The sequence below is a fragment of the Bombus affinis genome, chromosome 5, assembly GCF_024516045.1.
Source record: "Bombus affinis isolate iyBomAffi1 chromosome 5, iyBomAffi1.2, whole genome shotgun sequence".
Classification (NCBI taxonomy): Eukaryota; Metazoa; Arthropoda; class Insecta; order Hymenoptera; family Apidae; genus Bombus; species Bombus affinis.
The window spans coordinates 14,528,646-14,546,577 of record NC_066348.1 but is presented as its reverse complement, the minus strand read 5'-3'; the positions used below and the strand labels follow the sequence as shown (position 1 = coordinate 14,546,577).

Genomic DNA, 17,932 nt, shown 5'->3' with positions numbered 1-17,932 from the left:
TGTTTTAATATAAAGTAAATGTAGAAAATAAAATGCATTTTATTTTTTTTTTATCGCACCACACATTCTACATCTTAAGTGTCATTTGACTTAATTATAATTTAGATATTGAAAAATGATATCTAAATTCAAGACCAAACAATTCGTAAATTGCGTCAAAGCAGAGATATATAATCTTGAGATAGTTTTCTTACGATATGTTTTTTTTTTAATCTTTAAGACAATCAGTAATGTGCTTTACATAATATATAATCTTTATCTGTATTTTATTTTAAAAGATATACATTATTTTACCACATGTATAATGTATGATCTAAATGTGCAAAAGCATTTTGAAGAAACAAAAACAAATTAATTGAAAATGTATAAATATCATTGAAATTCCCTGTTTCTTTTTAATATCAGTGCATTTGTAAGACACATAGAAGATTGGTGCTTTACTACTACTATTGGAAACGATACTTAAAGTTATATTTAGTTTTTTTTTTCCTTTCAATAACATAAGAAATCCTCAAATTTGTTATTTTCTAGATAGCCACATTAATAGCATGAGAATATCACAAACTTGAATAGTAATAAAGTAACAATAATTATATGTGAATTTTAACGTGTTCCATCAACACATTTTTATCATTAAAATCTTCTCCACAAATACCACAGACTAATTCTTCTCCATCATCACTGTCTTGCTGATGATATTGTACAACTTGTATTACAGCCGTTTGGGATCCTCCCTCCTGTATTAATGATTCCTGTCCAACTTCACTGTGATTCTTGATTTCTTGATTTTGCCTAGTTGAATGGTGAGTTACCATATCCATTGGTAAATCATCATTACTTATTTGTGCAATTTGACTGGAAAAATTTTCATGACTCTGAGGATTTGGTAGTGTCAGAACAGGCAACGATTCATTTTGCTTTGATATTAAATGTAAAGTATTTGTTTGCTTTGAAGTCTGTATTAAATGCATTGTAGTTATTTCATTATGACTGCTTGTGGTATGAAGTGCACTTCCTTCTCGTTCTGTAGAAACTATGCGAGTTGTATTTAAAGATTCTCTGTGACTATGATTAGCTTGTGAAATATGAATATTTTCATCTTGTTTTTCATCAACTAATAATTGTACGTCTTCAGATTTAATTTCAGATATTGCAATATAATTTTCATCACGTTTTTCTGTAGTAACTACAAGGAAAGTATTATTTTGTTTATCACTTAAAATTTGTTGGTCATCTGATTTATCTGATTCTGTAATAGACAAAAGTGCTTCAGTTTCCTCTGATTTAGGAATTATAAGATTTCCAGCTCCTTGTTTTCCTTGTAAATATGTATTTGCAGACACTTTTGACTTTTTCTTAACTGGTTTGGTTTTTAGTGCATTATTGTTTGTTTTAGCTTTTGCTTCTGCAATCATTTGATCTGAATGTTTAACAATATGTGCACATAATTCATCCCGATCTTGATTTAAAGCACCACATATAGGACAGGAAAAAGGGGGCCCAGTTACTTCAGTTTCATTTTTTCCTGCTGCATGAACCCATCGAACATGTTCTCTTAAAACAACTTTTTGATTAAATGCTCTTGAACATAGAGGACAAACATGAGGTCTCTCTCCTGTGTGAATACGTTCATGTTTCCTTAGAGTTCCACCATCTCTAAACGCTTTCCAGCAAAATTTACAACCATATGGCCTTTCTCCAGTATGAGTTCTATGGTGTATTAAATATCCCTGTCTCGATGAAAATGTTTTGGAACATGTATCACAATGAAAATGTGCGGGACTCCCAGCATGTGTTCTACCATGTTCCCAAAGTCCTTGACGTGATACAAAACTTTTACCACATTCTGTACAAGTAAATGGAGAGTCACCAGGATGAGCCGATAATCTATGTTCATCCAACTGATTTTGCTTTTCAAATTGGGATCCACATACTTCACAAGAATGTGTTTTCTTTCTATGAATCCACTGATGTCTGAACATTTTTTGTTTGGTTGTAAATTTTTTGCCACATTCAGAACATGCGTGTTTACCCCATTTATTATTAGGCGTACCTTGTTCAACATTATTTTGCATTAGTTTCTTCGCACAAGTTGTTTGATGCGTTGCTAAGTGATTACCATCTTGAAACTGTTTATCACAATACTCACATTCAATTGGCATGTTCCAATTTTTAGATGTATGAGTTTTTTCATGGGATACCAATGCTGTTGCGCGAGAAAAACTAATTCCACAATGTCTACAAGTATGCTGTTTTGTACCATTTGTTTCAACTTCTATATAATTCTTTCTATCTTCACTATTATACGATAAAGTTTCAACTTTTACCATTGTATCAGCATTATTAAATGAGTTTAATGAAAGATTGTATTGCTGATTGACTTGATTATTTATATTATTTTGTTGAGTATATTCAAACTGTGTTACTTCTCCATTTGGCATTACAGTAAATTCATGTAAAGTGTCTATTTTTTCCTCAGGATTAGATATTGAATTAACTGCTGCCTGCTCACTTTGAAAGTTATAAGATGGAACTGTCCATTGAACTGTATCATAGCTTTGAACCGTTTGTACAGACGAAGATGGCACTTGATTATTTTGGGATTCTGTCATATTTTCAGGCCATTTTCTGAATGTTTCCTCTGACTGTGATACATTATCACTCTGTGACTGCATAATGGCGCGCCCAGCAACATATGTATGAATTTTCATATGATTGGATAAACTAGAAGGCCTTTGAAAATCTGCTCCACATATGGTGCATTTATGAGGTTTTTGCACTTGGTGCACTTGCAACATATGACATCTTAAATTGTTCTTTGAACGAAACAAGTTGCCACAAGTTCTACAAGCATGTGGGCGATCTACTTGATGACAAACTATATGATTGTTTAAATCTATTTTTCTTTCGAATCTTTCTCCACAGGTAATACATGATAATTTACTAGCAAAACAGGTAGTACGATGCTTTGTTAACTCAGCTTGTGTGAACATGTTTGCACAACGGGAACATACTTTTTTGTCTTCGAAACAAGGATACATGCCTCCAAGTTGTCGTAGAGCTTCCACAGCCATTGATTCATCGTCCCCAGATGTATATTGATGTTGTTCTTCTTCTTTAATATATATAGGATATACTACACGATTTTTATCTTCCTCGTCGGAATGTTTTGCTAAAATCTCAACCGCAACCTGTGCTTCTGTGATACTAGAATTAACGTCTGTAACAGATACTTCAGTGAGTCCTTCTTGTAGAACACATTCGTCAACTGGTTCACATATTTCTTCATGAGATATAATATTATCCTGTATACTATCGTGTACCTCTGAAAGGGGAAATGTAACATACTGCTCATTCTCATGAGTTTCCATCGTGCAATATTTTTGCAAAATGCTATCAATTGAAATTTTTATGGACCTAGTTTCACCTCATGTTAAGTTAGGTCCTGTCACCACTAATAACCAAGCGGTATATATCAATATATACATATAAATATTACAAACAATCGTGTTATTCACATTTCACTGTTACGTTTAGTCGTAGATGTTATTATAAATACATAATGCGTATTTTTCTTTTTCACACTTTAATTCGATACGACCTATTGCCAAATCTTATCTTTATTGATTACAAATAAAATTATGTTTATTGCAATTTTATGGTGTAAATGTTACTCATGTAACAGTATGAGTAATAATATATTTTATCACCCGTAATTTATTTGTTATATAAATTTGTAAATTCACCATTGGAACAATAGTGTAACAAGGTTATTTGGAGGAGTACAGCAAATCGTGCGCCACCTGAAGTTGACGGCGTTCTTTGCGCAGTGCTAAGTTAAACTTTTTATATTTCAAAAAGGCTGGTGAAACGTGTTTATAAGTATTCAAGTATTTCTTCTGTAATAGAATATTGTACTTGTTTGCGATACAATTGTTTGTCGCTTTCTTCATAAGTAAGCATAATCTTTCTTGACAAATAATCTCGTACATGGCAATGATGGCAATGAATTAGTGTTATTAATGTGGCATTCGTATTTGGTTAATCTGGAATCTTTGGTTAATCGTGCTTCATATATACAAAGTATGTATGTATACTTTAATTATAATTTTTTATAAATTGATGCTTTTTTGCAACTTACAAAAGATTTAACTATATGTTATGCGTTATAATTGACTTTTCGTTATTTAAAAATATATTTTTAATACTGTCACAAAATGAAAAGTAAGGGCTAATATATTATTTAATAGTTAGCTTAAATAATAAATAGGTACTTTAACATAATATATACAAGGTGAATCGTATAATAAAGATTGTTAGAAATTCGTATCCCAATCGGAATAGTCCATTGGTGCCGATCTGTAATCTGGAGCATATTTATCGAAATTTCTTAAGTCGAGATGATCCCTCACCTGTGGATGAATTAGATAATGAGATTAGCCGTTTCAAAGATATATAACAATGACAATTTCTTATTTACCTTTGGTACAATAGGGGAAGGCATTGTTTGGTTCCGTAACTCCTGCCACTTAAAGTTATGGAACCATCTGAAATTAATTTATATTATGTAAATATTAATATTTAAATTAATGAATACAAATATATTCTATAAATTCGTTAATAAGTACCTATGGTTATGAATATCAGCAACACCATTTCGTAAATAACCAAGTCTTTTATATGGATCATCTTCCAGCAGTGATTTGATAAAATTCTTTGCCGAGTTTTTAATAATGGGCGGTACAAGCGTATCCTTAAAGCCACGAAGAATGTTCTTATACACTTCTATATCACTTACATCTTGGAAAGGTGTTCGATTTATTAACATCTCGTACGTAAGAATTCCAAGTGCCCAATAATCAACGGCCCTTTGTTGATAAAAAATAATCAATCGTTTTAAGAATTAAATTTAAAACTTGATAAATACGTAACTAAACATGAGAATGCGTACTGATTATAAAGTTTACTTTGAATGATTTCCGGAGCCAAATATTCTGGTGTACCCATAAAAGTCTTTGTCTTGTATGGGCCAATTTTTTTACTGGATCCAAAATCAGTCTGTAAAGATAGCCGAGTCAATGAATGAATTTATTATCGATTGTTATTTATTTGAAATAAAAGAACTTGCAAGCTTAGTATAGCCTCGATTATCGATTACGATGTTCTCAGGTTTTAAGTCTCTGTAGATGATGCCCAGTGAATGAAGGTGTTGAAGTCCTTCTACGACACAGCCGGTTACAAATCTAGTTGTTGAATTATCGAATCGGCCGTTTCTGTATAAGGCTGTTCTTAAATCTCCGCCTAAACATACTTCCAGTAGCAGGTATAAATATCTATTGTCCTTGAAGGTTCTGTATAATCTACAAGGAACGTAGAATTATGTTTCGCTTAATATATATTAAATCGTTATTCGATGGCAAATATTCTTCAATCTTTACATTATAAATTCCGATACAAGCATTAATAAATTAAAGAATCGCTAGATCGAATCTTTTTCTTTCCTAGCTTTCTTTAATTACGTATTCTATATTCGTTGAAAAAAAAGAAAGAAATTCGTTTTCACGTTAGAGCAGAGTTGTTAATTTACTTGCAGATAAACGGCGAATTACACAATTTCAAACTATTCTTCTCGTTATACATCATTTTTTGGAAGCCACCCTTTGTGATCATATGCTTGACAATCTTTTTCCTGGCGAAACTAAGATTAGGCATCGAGTTGACGACGACCAGTTCCACTCGGCCGTAACCTCCAGCTCCGATCGTTCCTTCAAATACAGTATCAGACAGAGTTAAATTCTTGAATTCGTCACTCCAGTCATCCGATTCATTTACACTGTAATATCCTGACCAATTTCTATTTCTGATCAAGTCTAGTCCACCAAGATAATCTAGGAAAGCTCTATAGCATCACACAAAGACACACTTTGTTAATAAATTTGTAAATTTCATGATAAGCTTTTGTTAATTCTTTATCGTGAAATTATTTGAAATAATTTTAAACGTTTACTTTTTTTCAATCGTGTAACATTCTAATCCAGGAGCCATCGCGATAGCGTTCGCCTGTCGACGAGATTCTTCAGAGTCATATAGCGCTTTTTCACCGAAATAGTCACCCTTCTCAAGAATTGTCATTTCCTCTTCCGTGCCACCTGGTTTATTCTTCGTGATCTTCACGCTACCACCGTTTATAATGTAGAATTTATCTCCTTTGTCACCTTCTCGAATCACGTACGAATTCGCTGGATAAAATTCCTAAAGCGATACAAAAATAGCGTCTTTTAATTTCGAGTTAGCATTATTGGAACCATTTCACACGCACCACTGTTATAAGGTCGCATATTTTTTGCAGGACCTCCTCCGACAGATCCTTGAATATTTCAATTTGACGAAGAATCTTCAAATTATGCTCCAACGATTCTTCGTTATCTTTTAGCATTACCGTCTGAAACACCTGTCTTTCCAACACCCATACTTTCGCATTTGTACTCGCTAAAGGAACAAACGAGCGTCTCGACAGTTACAATAAAATATTTTATTAAGTTTGTTAAATGGTTCCTAAAAGATTTTAAGATTTATAGTATAGCTAGTATAATACCATGGATAGAACACAGTCTTTTGGTATTGTACAACAAGGCCAGTTCTCCGAAAGCGACGCCAGGACCAAAGCTCTCGTGGCACGTATTGCCTACGTAAACTTCGAAGGTTCCCTCTTCCGAGACGTACATATGCGATCCTGATACAATCGATCGCGATCGTTTTTGTAATATTTCATTGATTAATATCTTGTCATTTCGAAAGGTAATTACTCACCGACTTCACCTTCGTGAATGATTCGCGTATTGGCCCTCACCTGTTCCGGATACATCACCGATATAAGTTTCTCTATACGCGACTCATCGAGATCTCCGAGGAACTGGTTGTTCAAAATGGCGTTTTTGATCAACTGTTTCGTTCTACAATTTGACATGAAACTTGAATTTATCGTAATTTCGAATCATTGTCGAAAGAATAGTTTAAAGTTGTTTGTTCACTTTTCATTTTTCTTGAAAACGGTGACTGGCAGATTGGAGGATACGTTTATTTCACCGATCACGCCATGCTTTCTTTGAAGGGACAGTTGTCGAAAGTAAGCGTCGGAATTGCGTCGATTGGATCCGGACGCGCCCATACGTACACCAGTACGTTTCCCGAAGCATAGACGCATTCTTAATTTTCCGTTTCTTTCTTTCGCCTAGAAAGTAAAATCTTTGTCCGCAGGTGTTTACGTTCGATCCTAGCTCACTCGATCAAATATATATAAACTTAATGTAATTTCAGACTTTTTGAAATAGATGATAATTCTTGGGAAGTTCACCAATTAGTGTTTTAATGATCACAAATGAAATGGTTCGAAGAATTAGTGCACAGGATATTGATACTTGACTGATGCTTTGCAACAACGATAAAGTTGATTGATCTTATCTTGTATGAACGCAGCGATGATCCGCCAGTACTTACGGTCTTAGTAATTTTGTTTGATAAGACAATTAAAAAGTACATTTTTTTCGAAAGTTATCAGAATTCCCTTCGTTCAATTAACTGTATTACCGAATGGCATCTATGTTAATTCAATGAAGTGTGTGTTGTTTCTACTAATTTAATATACCGTTTATAGTTATATGCGTGTCTGTATTAAAATTCGAAGGAAATTTCATCAGAAACGAAAAGGAAATGAATTAGTACCACACATTAACAACTCATGTACCTATAAATTTATTATTAATTAGTAATATTAAAATTATCATGGTTAAAATTATTATCGATCGCAGAGTATCTTTTTGTTCGCTTTCTACTTCTTTTACAAGAATTATATATATTGCTATTATATATTGCTAATTAATTACAGTTTAGTCATAAGATACAAGATTAGTGTCTTCATACATTAGTGTTTTCGAATGCAAGAAACATACATAGGAAACTACATATCTATAATATACGAATCGATTAAAGATAACGATAATCTCTTTGCTATCGGTGTGTTTTTATTGTTGGGTATTATTGGAAACATTATTTTCATCCTTCAAGTTCACTTTTTGTATCATTTCACGACTCTTATCAAACGTTTAATGGAGAAATCATGTACAGCTTAGATTATCGTGCGATTTTTCCTGCTTAGAAGCTCGCGTCCCATCCAGAGAACTCGTCCGGTGGAACATTACGGTCTGGCGGATACTTTTCGAAATTCCTCGTATCGGTCGGATTTCGTATCTAGGATTTTATAAAAGAGAATAAGTGGTGAGTTTATTTAAAAATTAATATATTTGTAATAATACGTAAAATAGGTTTTACGTACTGTTGGAACGATTGGCGCTGGTAAGGTTAATCTCTGCAAGGCTTGCCAATTAAATCCATTGAACCATCTATAAAAATGTTATTTCGTTAAAAAAGCCTATACTTTCTATTCGAAGAAACGCGATAAACGATCTATTTAAAGATCAAGTTCTACGAAACGAGGAAACTCTACCGAAGCGTTTAAATAAACTCTGCTTAAAAATATATTTGTATAAAGAGAAACTTTGGCGCGTTTTAATTGAATTTATTTAAAATAAATTATTTAATTAATACACTTACTTGTGATCTCGAATATCTTGGATGCCATTTCTTTGGTAGCCAAGACGTTCAGAAGGACTTAGACGAAGAAGCTTCTTGATGATACTGCTGGCGTTTCTGCTAATGGAATTAGGTATTCCGACCACTTCGATACCCTTCAGAATCTTGTTGTAAATGGTCATATGATCAGAACCTCGGAATGGTGGCTTACCGATTAGTAGCTCATGAGTTAAAATTCCGAGAGCCCAGTAATCCACCGCCCTTTGAATAAATTAAACTTATTTTAAAGTCACCTTCGTTATTTTATTTGAAACTGATCCAGCTTATCTTTATAGAATATTTTACGTTTACTATTTATTAATTATTTACCTATCGTGTCCTTTGTTCAGAATAATTTCTGGCGCCACATACTCGGGCGTACCAGCGAAGGTCCACGTCTTCGATGGTCCGATCTTTTTACTGAAACCGAAGTCAACCTGGAAAATGCGTACAATGTCGCGTTTTATCTATTTTCTTGTAAACAGAGTCAAGCTACTGACAATCAACTTTCCTCAAACTGTTATCACTTACTAGTGATTATCAGATCGAACTTACTAGTTTCAAGTATCCACGGGCGTCGAGCATAAGATTCTCTGGCTTTAGATCGCGATAAATAATGTTCATCGAATGAAGATGATCCAAAGCTTCCACCACGCATCCTACCATGAATTGTGCAGTTGGCTCATCGAAGACTCGCCTTCTTTGGAGAGTTGTCCACACGTCTCCACCTAGAGAGACTTCCATCAGGAAATATACGTATTTCCGGTCCTTGTACGTCTGGTAGAGCCTAAATGAAAGGAACGAAAATTGTATTTCTGAATTATCGTGCAAGAAATTTCTATTTGATTAATAGAAGGCGGATATCTATGCAAATTAATATTTAGCAAAGATTTGTCTCATCCACTAAATATTGTAAAGTAGATAAATTAATATTATAAATTACACATATTATACAATCCTTTGTTTTGGATACTATATACATTTTATATTGAACACTCTATATACTATGTGCATTCTTTCATTTTTATAAATCCGCGGTTTATCAATTGATAAGATTCATTTTAATACTGACTTGCATATGAATGGAGAATCACAGGCTTGCATAATATGTTTCTCGTTCAGCACGTGTTCCTGTTGCTGTTGCTCGACCATCACCTTCTTCTTCAGCCTCTTGAGAGCAAAACTCTTCTGAGGATCTGACTTTAAAGTGACTAATTCCACTCTGCCGAACCCCCCAACTCCTAGCGTTGCTTTGGTCTCCAAATCGGCCAAAGTGACGTTCGAATACTCGCTAGACCACTTCTTCAGCGTCAGCGATTGTTTCTGTTTTCCGTATTCCGCTAACCAATCCTTGTTGCGTATCTCGTCGAGGCCACCCAAATAATTCAGGAAGGAACTGCAGTTTAATGTTATTTAAAAGAGCATGAATATTTCCTGAGAACTCACGAGACGAGAAAGTTTATCGCTACTGATTTATGTATAACTCACTGTTGGTCCAAAGTTAAACATTCGACACCAGGTGCCAGTGCAATGACGTTGGCGTGTCGACGATTTTCACCAGTGTCGTCATAAAGAGCTATTTCTCCAAAGTATTGACCCTTTCCAAGGACCACTAGCTCTTCTTCGTCACCATCCTCGGTGTCTTTCGTTATTCTAACGTTTCCACCGCTGATTATGAAAAATTTGTCACCTTTTTCTCCTTGCGTAACTATTTTTGCTCCAGCAGGATAAAATTCCTATCGGGAAGATATATACTTTTTACTTTCAGATAGTCATTAGTAAATTGCAGATTTTTATGCGATTTTATATTTTTATGAACGTAAATAGAATCTAAACAGGCATTTGTTAATTCGCTACATATTACAGCGAATACTTTGCTTTGGATATTTCAGATACTTTTATCATATTACGCTCGTTCCGCGTATCCTTATACTTTTAAATTTCCTATAAACACATAAACGTCCATGGTCTAACTATTAGAAATACAAAATATATGTATTTACCACGCGGAGAAGATCGGAAATCTTAGCGAGGACGTGATCCTTTGGCTCGGGCAATTTTTGGAGAACAGAAACTTGTTTAAGGAATCGAATGTTTCCTTCCAGCCTTTTCTGCGTTGTGTCAATCATAATAGTGAGAAACACAGGTCGATCGAGGACCCACACCTTTCCACCTTTCTTTACTGAAAGTTAAACGTGACTTTTTTCAATAGAAAATACAGTTATTAATTAATTTATAAAATAATCTACTATATATTTACCGTTGATGGATCGAAGTCTCTTGGTGTTGTATAACAAAGCAATTTCGCCGAACGCGACGCCAGGACCAAAGCTTCTTTGGAAATTGTTGCCCTCATAGATATCGAACTCTCCTTCCGCTGACACGTACAGGTGCGATCCTAAATTATACATTAAGAAAGGAATTTAGAAAAGCGATATTAATACGTAACTCATGCAAATATTTTACATTTATTTCGTTTGAAGTTACATTTAATCGTGTTATTAGTCTATCAAATCATACGAAGGATCTTTATTTCTTATGTAAATTTATTTATCACTGGATTGTGAATTTTTAAGCATTTGTTGAAAATTCGAAGGAAACATTCCTGGAATGCGCATAATATGCAAAAATATGTAAAACATCCGAAGAATAAATTTCATTTCTTTCAAACTGTATCTTCATACAAATACGTATTTGCATAAATGTCTGTAATCTAATTACTCTATAGATAGGTAAGAAAGTTCTTCGCTCGAAAGTGAAATATTCGACGTTCGGTGATAAAAATAGTTCAGTTATTGTTAAACGACAACTAATATAGAAAAAGAAATATTATAATTTTACCCATATCTCCTTCTCGAATCACTAGTGTGTTCGCTGGTATATGTTTCGGGTACATGGCATCGACTAACGCTTCCACCTGATTTTCTTCAAGGTTGCCAAGAAATTCGTTCTCCAAAATGGCCTTTGTAATCTGTTGTTTACTCCTATAGGGAACAAACAAAATATACGTAGAAAATGTATCGTTATTTAGAATAGTTCGTTCAATTATTTTTTCTTTAATTTACCTTTCGTCCTTTTCGTAAACAGGAGTTGGCTCAGAGAGTGGCGTTGGAGTTTTGCCGATAATACCGCCTCTGGGATTCGCAGGTTGATCAGAACCATCCGAAGTTCTGACAGAATCTTGATCGTTCTCATTGTGATTTTGTTGTGGTGGCAATGGTGCCCTACTTTTTCCATGGGACTGTACAGGTGGGCCGATTCCATTAGATATTACCGTAGCACCAGGTAAGGGTCGTATCTGTATTAGAAATAAAATTTCCTTGTTAAATTAACCATTTTCTATGATTTATCGATTGTTTAAATTGATTTATCGATCAATTTTCTTTAACATTCTGCTATTTTCTAACATGTCTTTTACCTTAATTTTACACAATGAATATTTTGTTACGAATATGATACATAAACATTGGTGATATGTATGTTTACTTTAGAATTGTTAAACTTTTCTACATCTGTCTTTATATTACTGATTCTTATGAAATTTCAATTTGTTAATTAGTACCTGTTTGCTCTCACGAAGCTACAATATGTACATATTCTATTTGCCTAATGTCTTCTTAGAGATAAAGAAATCAAAACAGATATATCTATTTAAAGTTCTTTAAACCTTCTTAAGAATATTTTTGTGTTATTGATTTTTACGAAAATCTTACGCGTCCGTTAATTAGTATTCGTTAATTTACGAAATGATGCACTCTGCCTGATCGGATAGGTATTTTTAAATACTCACAACGCCATGAGTCAGATCTGGTTCACCAGATTCTTTGTAGCTCGTTACCACTGGGCTCTTCACATTTTGGTTCTATAAACGAAGAAATAAAGGAATTAAAAAATTATTTGCTTCATACAGAGTGATTCTCTTACTACAGGCCTCGAAGAACAAGCCGATGATTGGCTGTATATACAGTGGCTATTTCGCAGATTTTCTAACGAAGCCTTTTTTTATCAGATTCTACGTTTCATTTTCATAGCGCCCAATTTTAGTTGCACCTAATTAATTAATATGTAAATGCTATGATAAAATACAATGATATTTAAATATCTTTTGTAGCTACTGTATATGATAATCCCTGTGTTGCATATGTGCGATTGGATCGAAGTTATTCTTATCTTCATAATCTTATTTCCAGTTTCCACATATGCATACGTGCAGCAATCAGGCCAACTGTGGCTGTTTCTTTCGGGACGACTAGCGAGAGAATCATACGACATAAAACTATGGTGCAGTCCTTGTTTGGAAAATGTTCAAACTTACTAAGGTCGTACTGTTCACATTGTTCGACTCATTCCCAGACAGAGAGACAAGATTGATACTGCCCCTCTGTCCCAGGATACTTGGCTTCGGGAAGCACGAGAACTTCATACTTTGTTCATCCACAGCATGACGGAAACACACTCTTTTAACTTCTGAAAGGCAAAGCATCATTTCAATTTCGCAGTAAATTCGTTTATGTATAAATATTTAGTCGCTGATTGACGCGTTGATCGAGGCAATTGTCTTATCTGGTTCCAATTTCTTGCCGACGTTAATTAAGATAACATCACTTATCGTTTCCGTAAGCTCTGATCAAGAGCGATGCGCTTTATTATAACGCTCTTGATTATAAATATTATCTTGTCGCGACTTTTTAAACAAGCTCAAATAGCGATGGAACTACATCTTTGCCTTTTATATCGTTACCATTAAGGACCAAGCAATAGATAATGTGCAAAAGTTGCGTAAAGTATTTGAAGACATAAATGGCGTAAGTTATTCTTTTATAGAGTTACAAGAATAGTATTAGAATTACGAAAGATTATTACACAAACCGGAGATGCAGAAATAACTTTTCTTTCTTTGATTACAATGTCAATTCGATAAAATTCAATAATGTAAATTGATTAAAAAAAAAAAAAAAAGAAAAACGTTAGAAGTGTCGCGTTGCGTTAACGTTCATTTTGGTTCTTAATAATTTAAATAAAAACTTACCAAATATAGTAACGAAATTTTAATTAAAACTCAACTATCAATTATCGATAATCACAATTTACAGATGTTTTGCCGAGATCTACTATCGAGATCGTCGACTCCCGTAAAAGCTACCGTCAAACAAAAAGTTTTTACGCCAGACGATCACGAGCACGTGGTTTAGCCGATCACATGCTTATGCTAATGATCTTTGATGCACGATACATCGTATGCTGACGTCACGACATATTAGCACATTCTCACGATGTGGATATTCTCGTTTCAAGGTACGATCTTTTGGATAGTTTCCATTGTTAACAAATTTTCGCGTTAACTAGAGCATAATCGATCCCTATTTAATTGTTGTCTCGAATACAAATGTAGAGAGTGTTTTATCGTTCCATCTATCTTTCGATTTTTTACTCGAATGGAATGTTGTCTTATGTAATCAAATTCGATAATTTTCGGACTGTACCTAATCGTACGATACGAGTAATAATACGAGTAATCGTCCAGTCAGAGATTGAAATTTAATAAGTTGATGTTATCGCGATCTTGATGTTCATTTTTGTCGGCCATAGTTCAGCTTAATCGGCAAGAAAGTTGTACACTTATGAAAAATTAGGCAAACTCGTTTGTAACTCTAAACGGAACGATTATTCTCCGATATTATATGAGAAAATTTGAAAAATGAGGGCGGATTAATTGAAGTCTTTGTTTGATCGTATCTTGAAATGCTAACGTAATCTCGTTACAAAGAGTAACGTCGGTTTATACTATATTAAGAGACCGATAAGGGTGTTTGATTAGTCATACGAGGATCTGGCCAAATGTTATTTATGCCGTGTTTGTCGAGCACGTGGTTCTACATCCTTGCTAGTTGTCATACTTTTTCAATAATCTCGGCCGTTTAAAAAATTATTCTCCAAAAAAAGAAAGAAAAAAAAAAAGGAAGAGAAAATACTCAATTTATAATTTCGAAGTAACAGGTTGATTATTATACATAGATCAGCAGAAATCACGTGTTCGACTGCAGGAAAGACGTCAATCGTAGTAACTTCAACTGCGAGTAAATTTCGTTCTGCGTTGGCTTCCTCGTCATAAATCAAAAGTAAGAGATTATCTCGAAAGAACCGTCCAGTTGGCGACTCGGCGAGGGTGAGGATCAGCATAGGAAGCAGGGAAACAAAGCGAAACGAAAGAGATTACCATCGAAAGTTGGCCGGTTCGAGCTCACGCGAGTATACGTAATGCCACGAAACGATCGCCGAAGCAGCGAGGAACTAGAAAATCGTCTCTTTCCGTGGCAGATCCTATCTAACTGCGGCACCACGTTCGTTTCGCGTAGCATTTCCTGCTTCGTTAGAAGTCGAGCTATTAACTCGAAGAAGCGATCGAAGTCGTTCGTCTTTTTTCCTTTCAGTCGACCATTGTTTCCCTGTTTTGTCTCTTTGTGTCTATTCTTTTTTCTTCTTTTTACGTAATCACGAGGACGTTCCACCACAAGCACGCGCAAGTTGGCATTTCGCAATTTTTCTTGCACAATGCTCGCGCGAGTGTTACTCGTTAAGCCCGTTGGAATGAAAAGCATGCGACCGATGATCGTGATCTAAGTTAACAATGAAAATATCACAGGTATTTTTTCTTCCTCTGCGATATTATTTTGCCACGATTACGCAAGATTAAATATTTTTCACGTCCAACCACGTCCATTGGAATTGTAAACGGTTTAGAGCATTTTCTAATTCCTTTTTTCATTGGAAATTGGTATGTATATGTAGGTGACTTAGATCCGTGACAGTCATGTGCGTAATGTGTAACGTTCATATTAGTAGATGGTAGAGTAGCTGATGCTAATATTGATAGAAATGAGTAAATAATAGCGGAATGAGAAGTGTTAATAATACCGGTTGGGTTTCGCGACGTTGGAAATATTGAAAACAACGAGAACTTTTTAAACTTCGTCGTTATCAGTACCTTTAATTCCTGCTCGTTTCCCATTTCGAGCTAATTACCTTATCTCGTCAATGTCAAGTGATTTTTCCATTGTCAGTAGTAATTGCAATGACACGCGCGTTATTTAGGAAGCGTTTCGTAAAAGCTACTACGGAATAAAGAGAGTGGAACATTTTTCTCTTTCGAGACTGTATTTGGTCAAATTATTGTCAAGCAAAGTTGTCTCTGTCGGTTTACCTACAGATGACAAATATTTTATATTGACCAAATCTTTCGAACATTCCATTCGTAAGATCGATGATATCGTTAACCATATTTTGCAGGCTGTTAAAACAAACTCAAACAACATTACTCTTTTTCGTATTCATCGAGAAACGAAGATTCGTCGTGTACGTGTACATACATACACGGTCTTGTTTAATTCTGTAATTAATGTACACGTTCGCTGATATGATTCGTTAAGTTTCGTTCACGCTCACGAACAAATCTGCGTGCCTATCTCAAAATTGAAGAGGTCTATATTAACGAAATATCGTTGAAGTAGTGTTTTAATTGTGTTTCGCGCTTAATCAACCGCTGCGACAAGCACAATTAACTCGAGTGTAATCGTTCCACACGTGCTTCTCAGTGTGTGTTCTCCCTCTTAAGACGTCACCTCTGATTCCGTCTTACACACTTTGCTAAATATTCCACGGTTATTTTTGCACTTCGCCAATATTTTCGTCTCGTTATCGTGTTTGATTTTCCTTTGGTTACTCTGTTTGCTTTGTCATCTCGTGATTCTTTTACGCCCGAATTTATACAAGAACAATGGAATTAGTAAAAGGTGAATCGAAACTTTTCTCTCATTTTAATCTAATCAACGGACCTTAAAGCAATCGTCGATCAATCATTCTTCGATCGTTATTGTTTTTGACTCTCGATTCTTTCACATTTGAATTCAGACAACGTTATCTTATATATATGTATGGAAGTTAATATTTAATTGTACAACGAAATTACTTAATCAGATGCAATATTTGTTTTTTACAACGTCATGCGAGACAGAAATGCAGGAACCTTATCTGTCATCTGACGTTGCTCGCATTATACTGCAATTGATTTAACAGACCGAGTCAATTTTATCTCACGATTAATGTTCTTCTGTCTGATCGATTAGATCTTGAGATAAACTCTTCGAAACGGAAGAGTTCGCCCTTATGAATATATTCATGTAATATGTACATAGTCTCGTCATTTTGCGATCTTCGTTCCTATAAAAATCGTCGACGCCTTCGTAACGTGGACGTTGAATGTAGAAACTCACCTTTCAGATTTAACGTGGAAGACGCGACCGAGAGACGAGAAAACTTTCCAAGAAACGAAAAATCTTGCTAAAAACTAGTTCGTTCAATGGTTAAGAATGTAATTTTGCTCGACGTGTCAAATAACGAAATAAATGATTTTCTGAGGAACGATGAGCTGCACTCCGTGAATTCGCGCATAAAACTGATATCTCAAGTTCGACAAAGACGCAGAAATCTTATCTAGCCGATAACAAAGAGACGCAGTGTCAACAGGCAGGTACACATACGGCCATGCCTTATCTAATGAATTCTATTCTCTTTTCATTAATAAGGCTGGTATGCCCGTTCTTTCTTTTTCAGATGGAGAGGGGATGGTTCCGTACTTTGTAACCGTGATCTTTCTGAAACTCCAATAGAACAAGATTTTTGAGTTCTCTTCCTTGTTCATTTTCTGGATCGCGAGAATATCCGTCGTTTTATCTTTCTTCTTTCCCTTCTAATTTCTCTTTAGTTTTTAACATTCTCAAGCGAATTTTTGAAGCGAAAAGAACGAAATCTTTTTAAGCTTTCTTCTCGATTACATTTTTAACCGATTACGAATTGTAAAAAACAGAATTATTCCATTGTATTCACGATAATATGGGCTCGCTAATGCCGAAAATAATTACATGCATGCAACGAGCGTTGAGGCTACTATTGATAGACTTGAATTTATCGCTTGTTCATAGTTGGCACGATCACCGTATACAAAAATCCGTAATATTTAAAATTCAAAGAAAAAAAATGAAAAGCAAAGAAAATAGTTAATTAGCCGCGAATAAGAAATTTGTTAGGAACGTATATTCATCTTTGAAATGAACTCTTTATACAGTTTTCTATGGCCGTGTCCCTGAATATACCGATAGTAACCCGTTTTCTTATTTTATCGTTGAAATGGCCTCTTATCGCTCAGTTCGGTGCCTTTATCTCTTCTCATCTATCGGACGTTCCCTTTTTCCTATTTTCTCGCTTTTTTCGTGTCACACTTTCCTATACGACCACAACGAACCAAGCG

At 34.7% G+C, this 17,932-nt stretch overlaps 3 protein-coding genes across 7 annotated transcripts; all 3 read right to left on the bottom strand.

The window, feature by feature from the left end:
* Positions 1-19: 19 nt before the first annotated feature.
* Positions 20-3,740, bottom strand: LOC126915968 (zinc finger protein 595-like). 2 transcript variants are annotated; one of them, XM_050721257.1, is made up of 2 exons: positions 3,324-3,740; positions 20-3,220 (listed from the first exon to the last, which is right to left on the bottom strand). In XM_050721257.1, exon 2 carries the CDS (start codon positions 3,072-3,074, stop codon positions 591-593), a length of 2,484 nt encoding a protein of 827 aa, XP_050577214.1. In that variant the 5' UTR covers positions 3,075-3,220; positions 3,324-3,740; the 3' UTR covers positions 20-590. The 2 variants fall into 2 exon arrangements, with proteins under 2 accessions (XP_050577214.1, XP_050577213.1); XM_050721256.1 differs by having other exon boundaries at positions 20-3,740.
* A 329-nt stretch (positions 3,741-4,069) lies between these two features.
* On the bottom strand, positions 4,070-7,472 carry LOC126915977 (cGMP-dependent protein kinase 1-like). Of its 3 annotated transcripts, XM_050721280.1 has the most exons (12): positions 7,320-7,465; positions 7,032-7,231; positions 6,811-6,953; positions 6,596-6,733; positions 6,320-6,489; positions 6,008-6,252; positions 5,588-5,899; positions 5,129-5,360; positions 4,952-5,058; positions 4,629-4,868; positions 4,481-4,547; positions 4,070-4,412 (listed from the first exon to the last, which is right to left on the bottom strand). In XM_050721280.1, the coding sequence occupies exons 2-12, from the start codon at positions 7,202-7,204 to the stop codon at positions 4,317-4,319; spliced, it is 1,923 nt and encodes a 640-aa protein (XP_050577237.1). In that variant the 5' UTR covers positions 7,205-7,231; positions 7,320-7,465; the 3' UTR covers positions 4,070-4,316. The 3 variants fall into 3 exon arrangements, with proteins under 3 accessions (XP_050577237.1, XP_050577238.1, XP_050577240.1); XM_050721281.1 differs by having other exon boundaries at positions 5,639-5,899; positions 7,032-7,467; XM_050721283.1 differs by lacking the exons at positions 4,070-4,412; positions 4,481-4,547 and having other exon boundaries at positions 4,697-4,868; positions 4,968-5,058; positions 7,032-7,472.
* Positions 7,473-7,728: 256 nt separating this feature from the next.
* On the bottom strand, positions 7,729-15,253 carry LOC126915969 (cGMP-dependent protein kinase 1-like). Of its 2 annotated transcripts, XM_050721259.1 has the most exons (14): positions 14,846-15,222; positions 12,944-13,095; positions 12,419-12,490; positions 11,694-11,926; positions 11,470-11,612; positions 10,889-11,026; positions 10,632-10,810; positions 10,117-10,364; positions 9,701-10,024; positions 9,184-9,415; positions 8,959-9,065; positions 8,611-8,850; positions 8,333-8,399; positions 7,729-8,247 (listed from the first exon to the last, which is right to left on the bottom strand). In XM_050721259.1, exons 1-14 carry the CDS (start codon positions 14,985-14,987, stop codon positions 8,152-8,154), a joined length of 2,373 nt encoding a protein of 790 aa, XP_050577216.1. In that variant the 5' UTR covers positions 14,988-15,222; the 3' UTR covers positions 7,729-8,151. The 2 variants fall into 2 exon arrangements, with proteins under 2 accessions (XP_050577216.1, XP_050577217.1); XM_050721260.1 differs by lacking the exons at positions 7,729-8,247; positions 8,333-8,399 and having other exon boundaries at positions 8,670-8,866; positions 14,846-15,253.
* Positions 15,254-17,932: the final 2,679 nt, after the last annotated feature.

Coding starts and splice junctions, on each gene's coding strand:
- LOC126915968 (XM_050721256.1), bottom strand. CDS start 3,371: ATGGAAACTCATGAGAATGAGCAGTATGTTACATTTCCCCTTTCAGAG.
- LOC126915977 (XM_050721280.1), bottom strand. CDS start 7,204: ATGCGTCTATGCTTCGGGAAACGTACTGGTGTACGTATGGGCGCGTCC. Junction 6,490..6,595: donor AAGACTGTGTTCTATCCATG/GTATTATACTAG, acceptor TTGTTCCTTTAG/CGAGTACAAATGCGAAAGTA. Junction 4,548..4,628: donor GCTGATATTCATAACCATAG/GTACTTATTAAC, acceptor AATTAATTTCAG/ATGGTTCCATAACTTTAAGT.
- LOC126915969 (XM_050721259.1), bottom strand. CDS start 14,987: ATGCTACGCGAAACGAACGTGGTGCCGCAGTTAGATAGGATCTGCCAC. Junction 12,491..12,943: donor ATGTGAACAGTACGACCTTA/GTAAGTTTGAAC, acceptor CTTCGTTTATAG/AACCAAAATGTGAAGAGCCC. Junction 10,365..10,631: donor TTTCCGATCTTCTCCGCGTG/GTAAATACATAT, acceptor TCTTCCCGATAG/GAATTTTATCCTGCTGGAGC.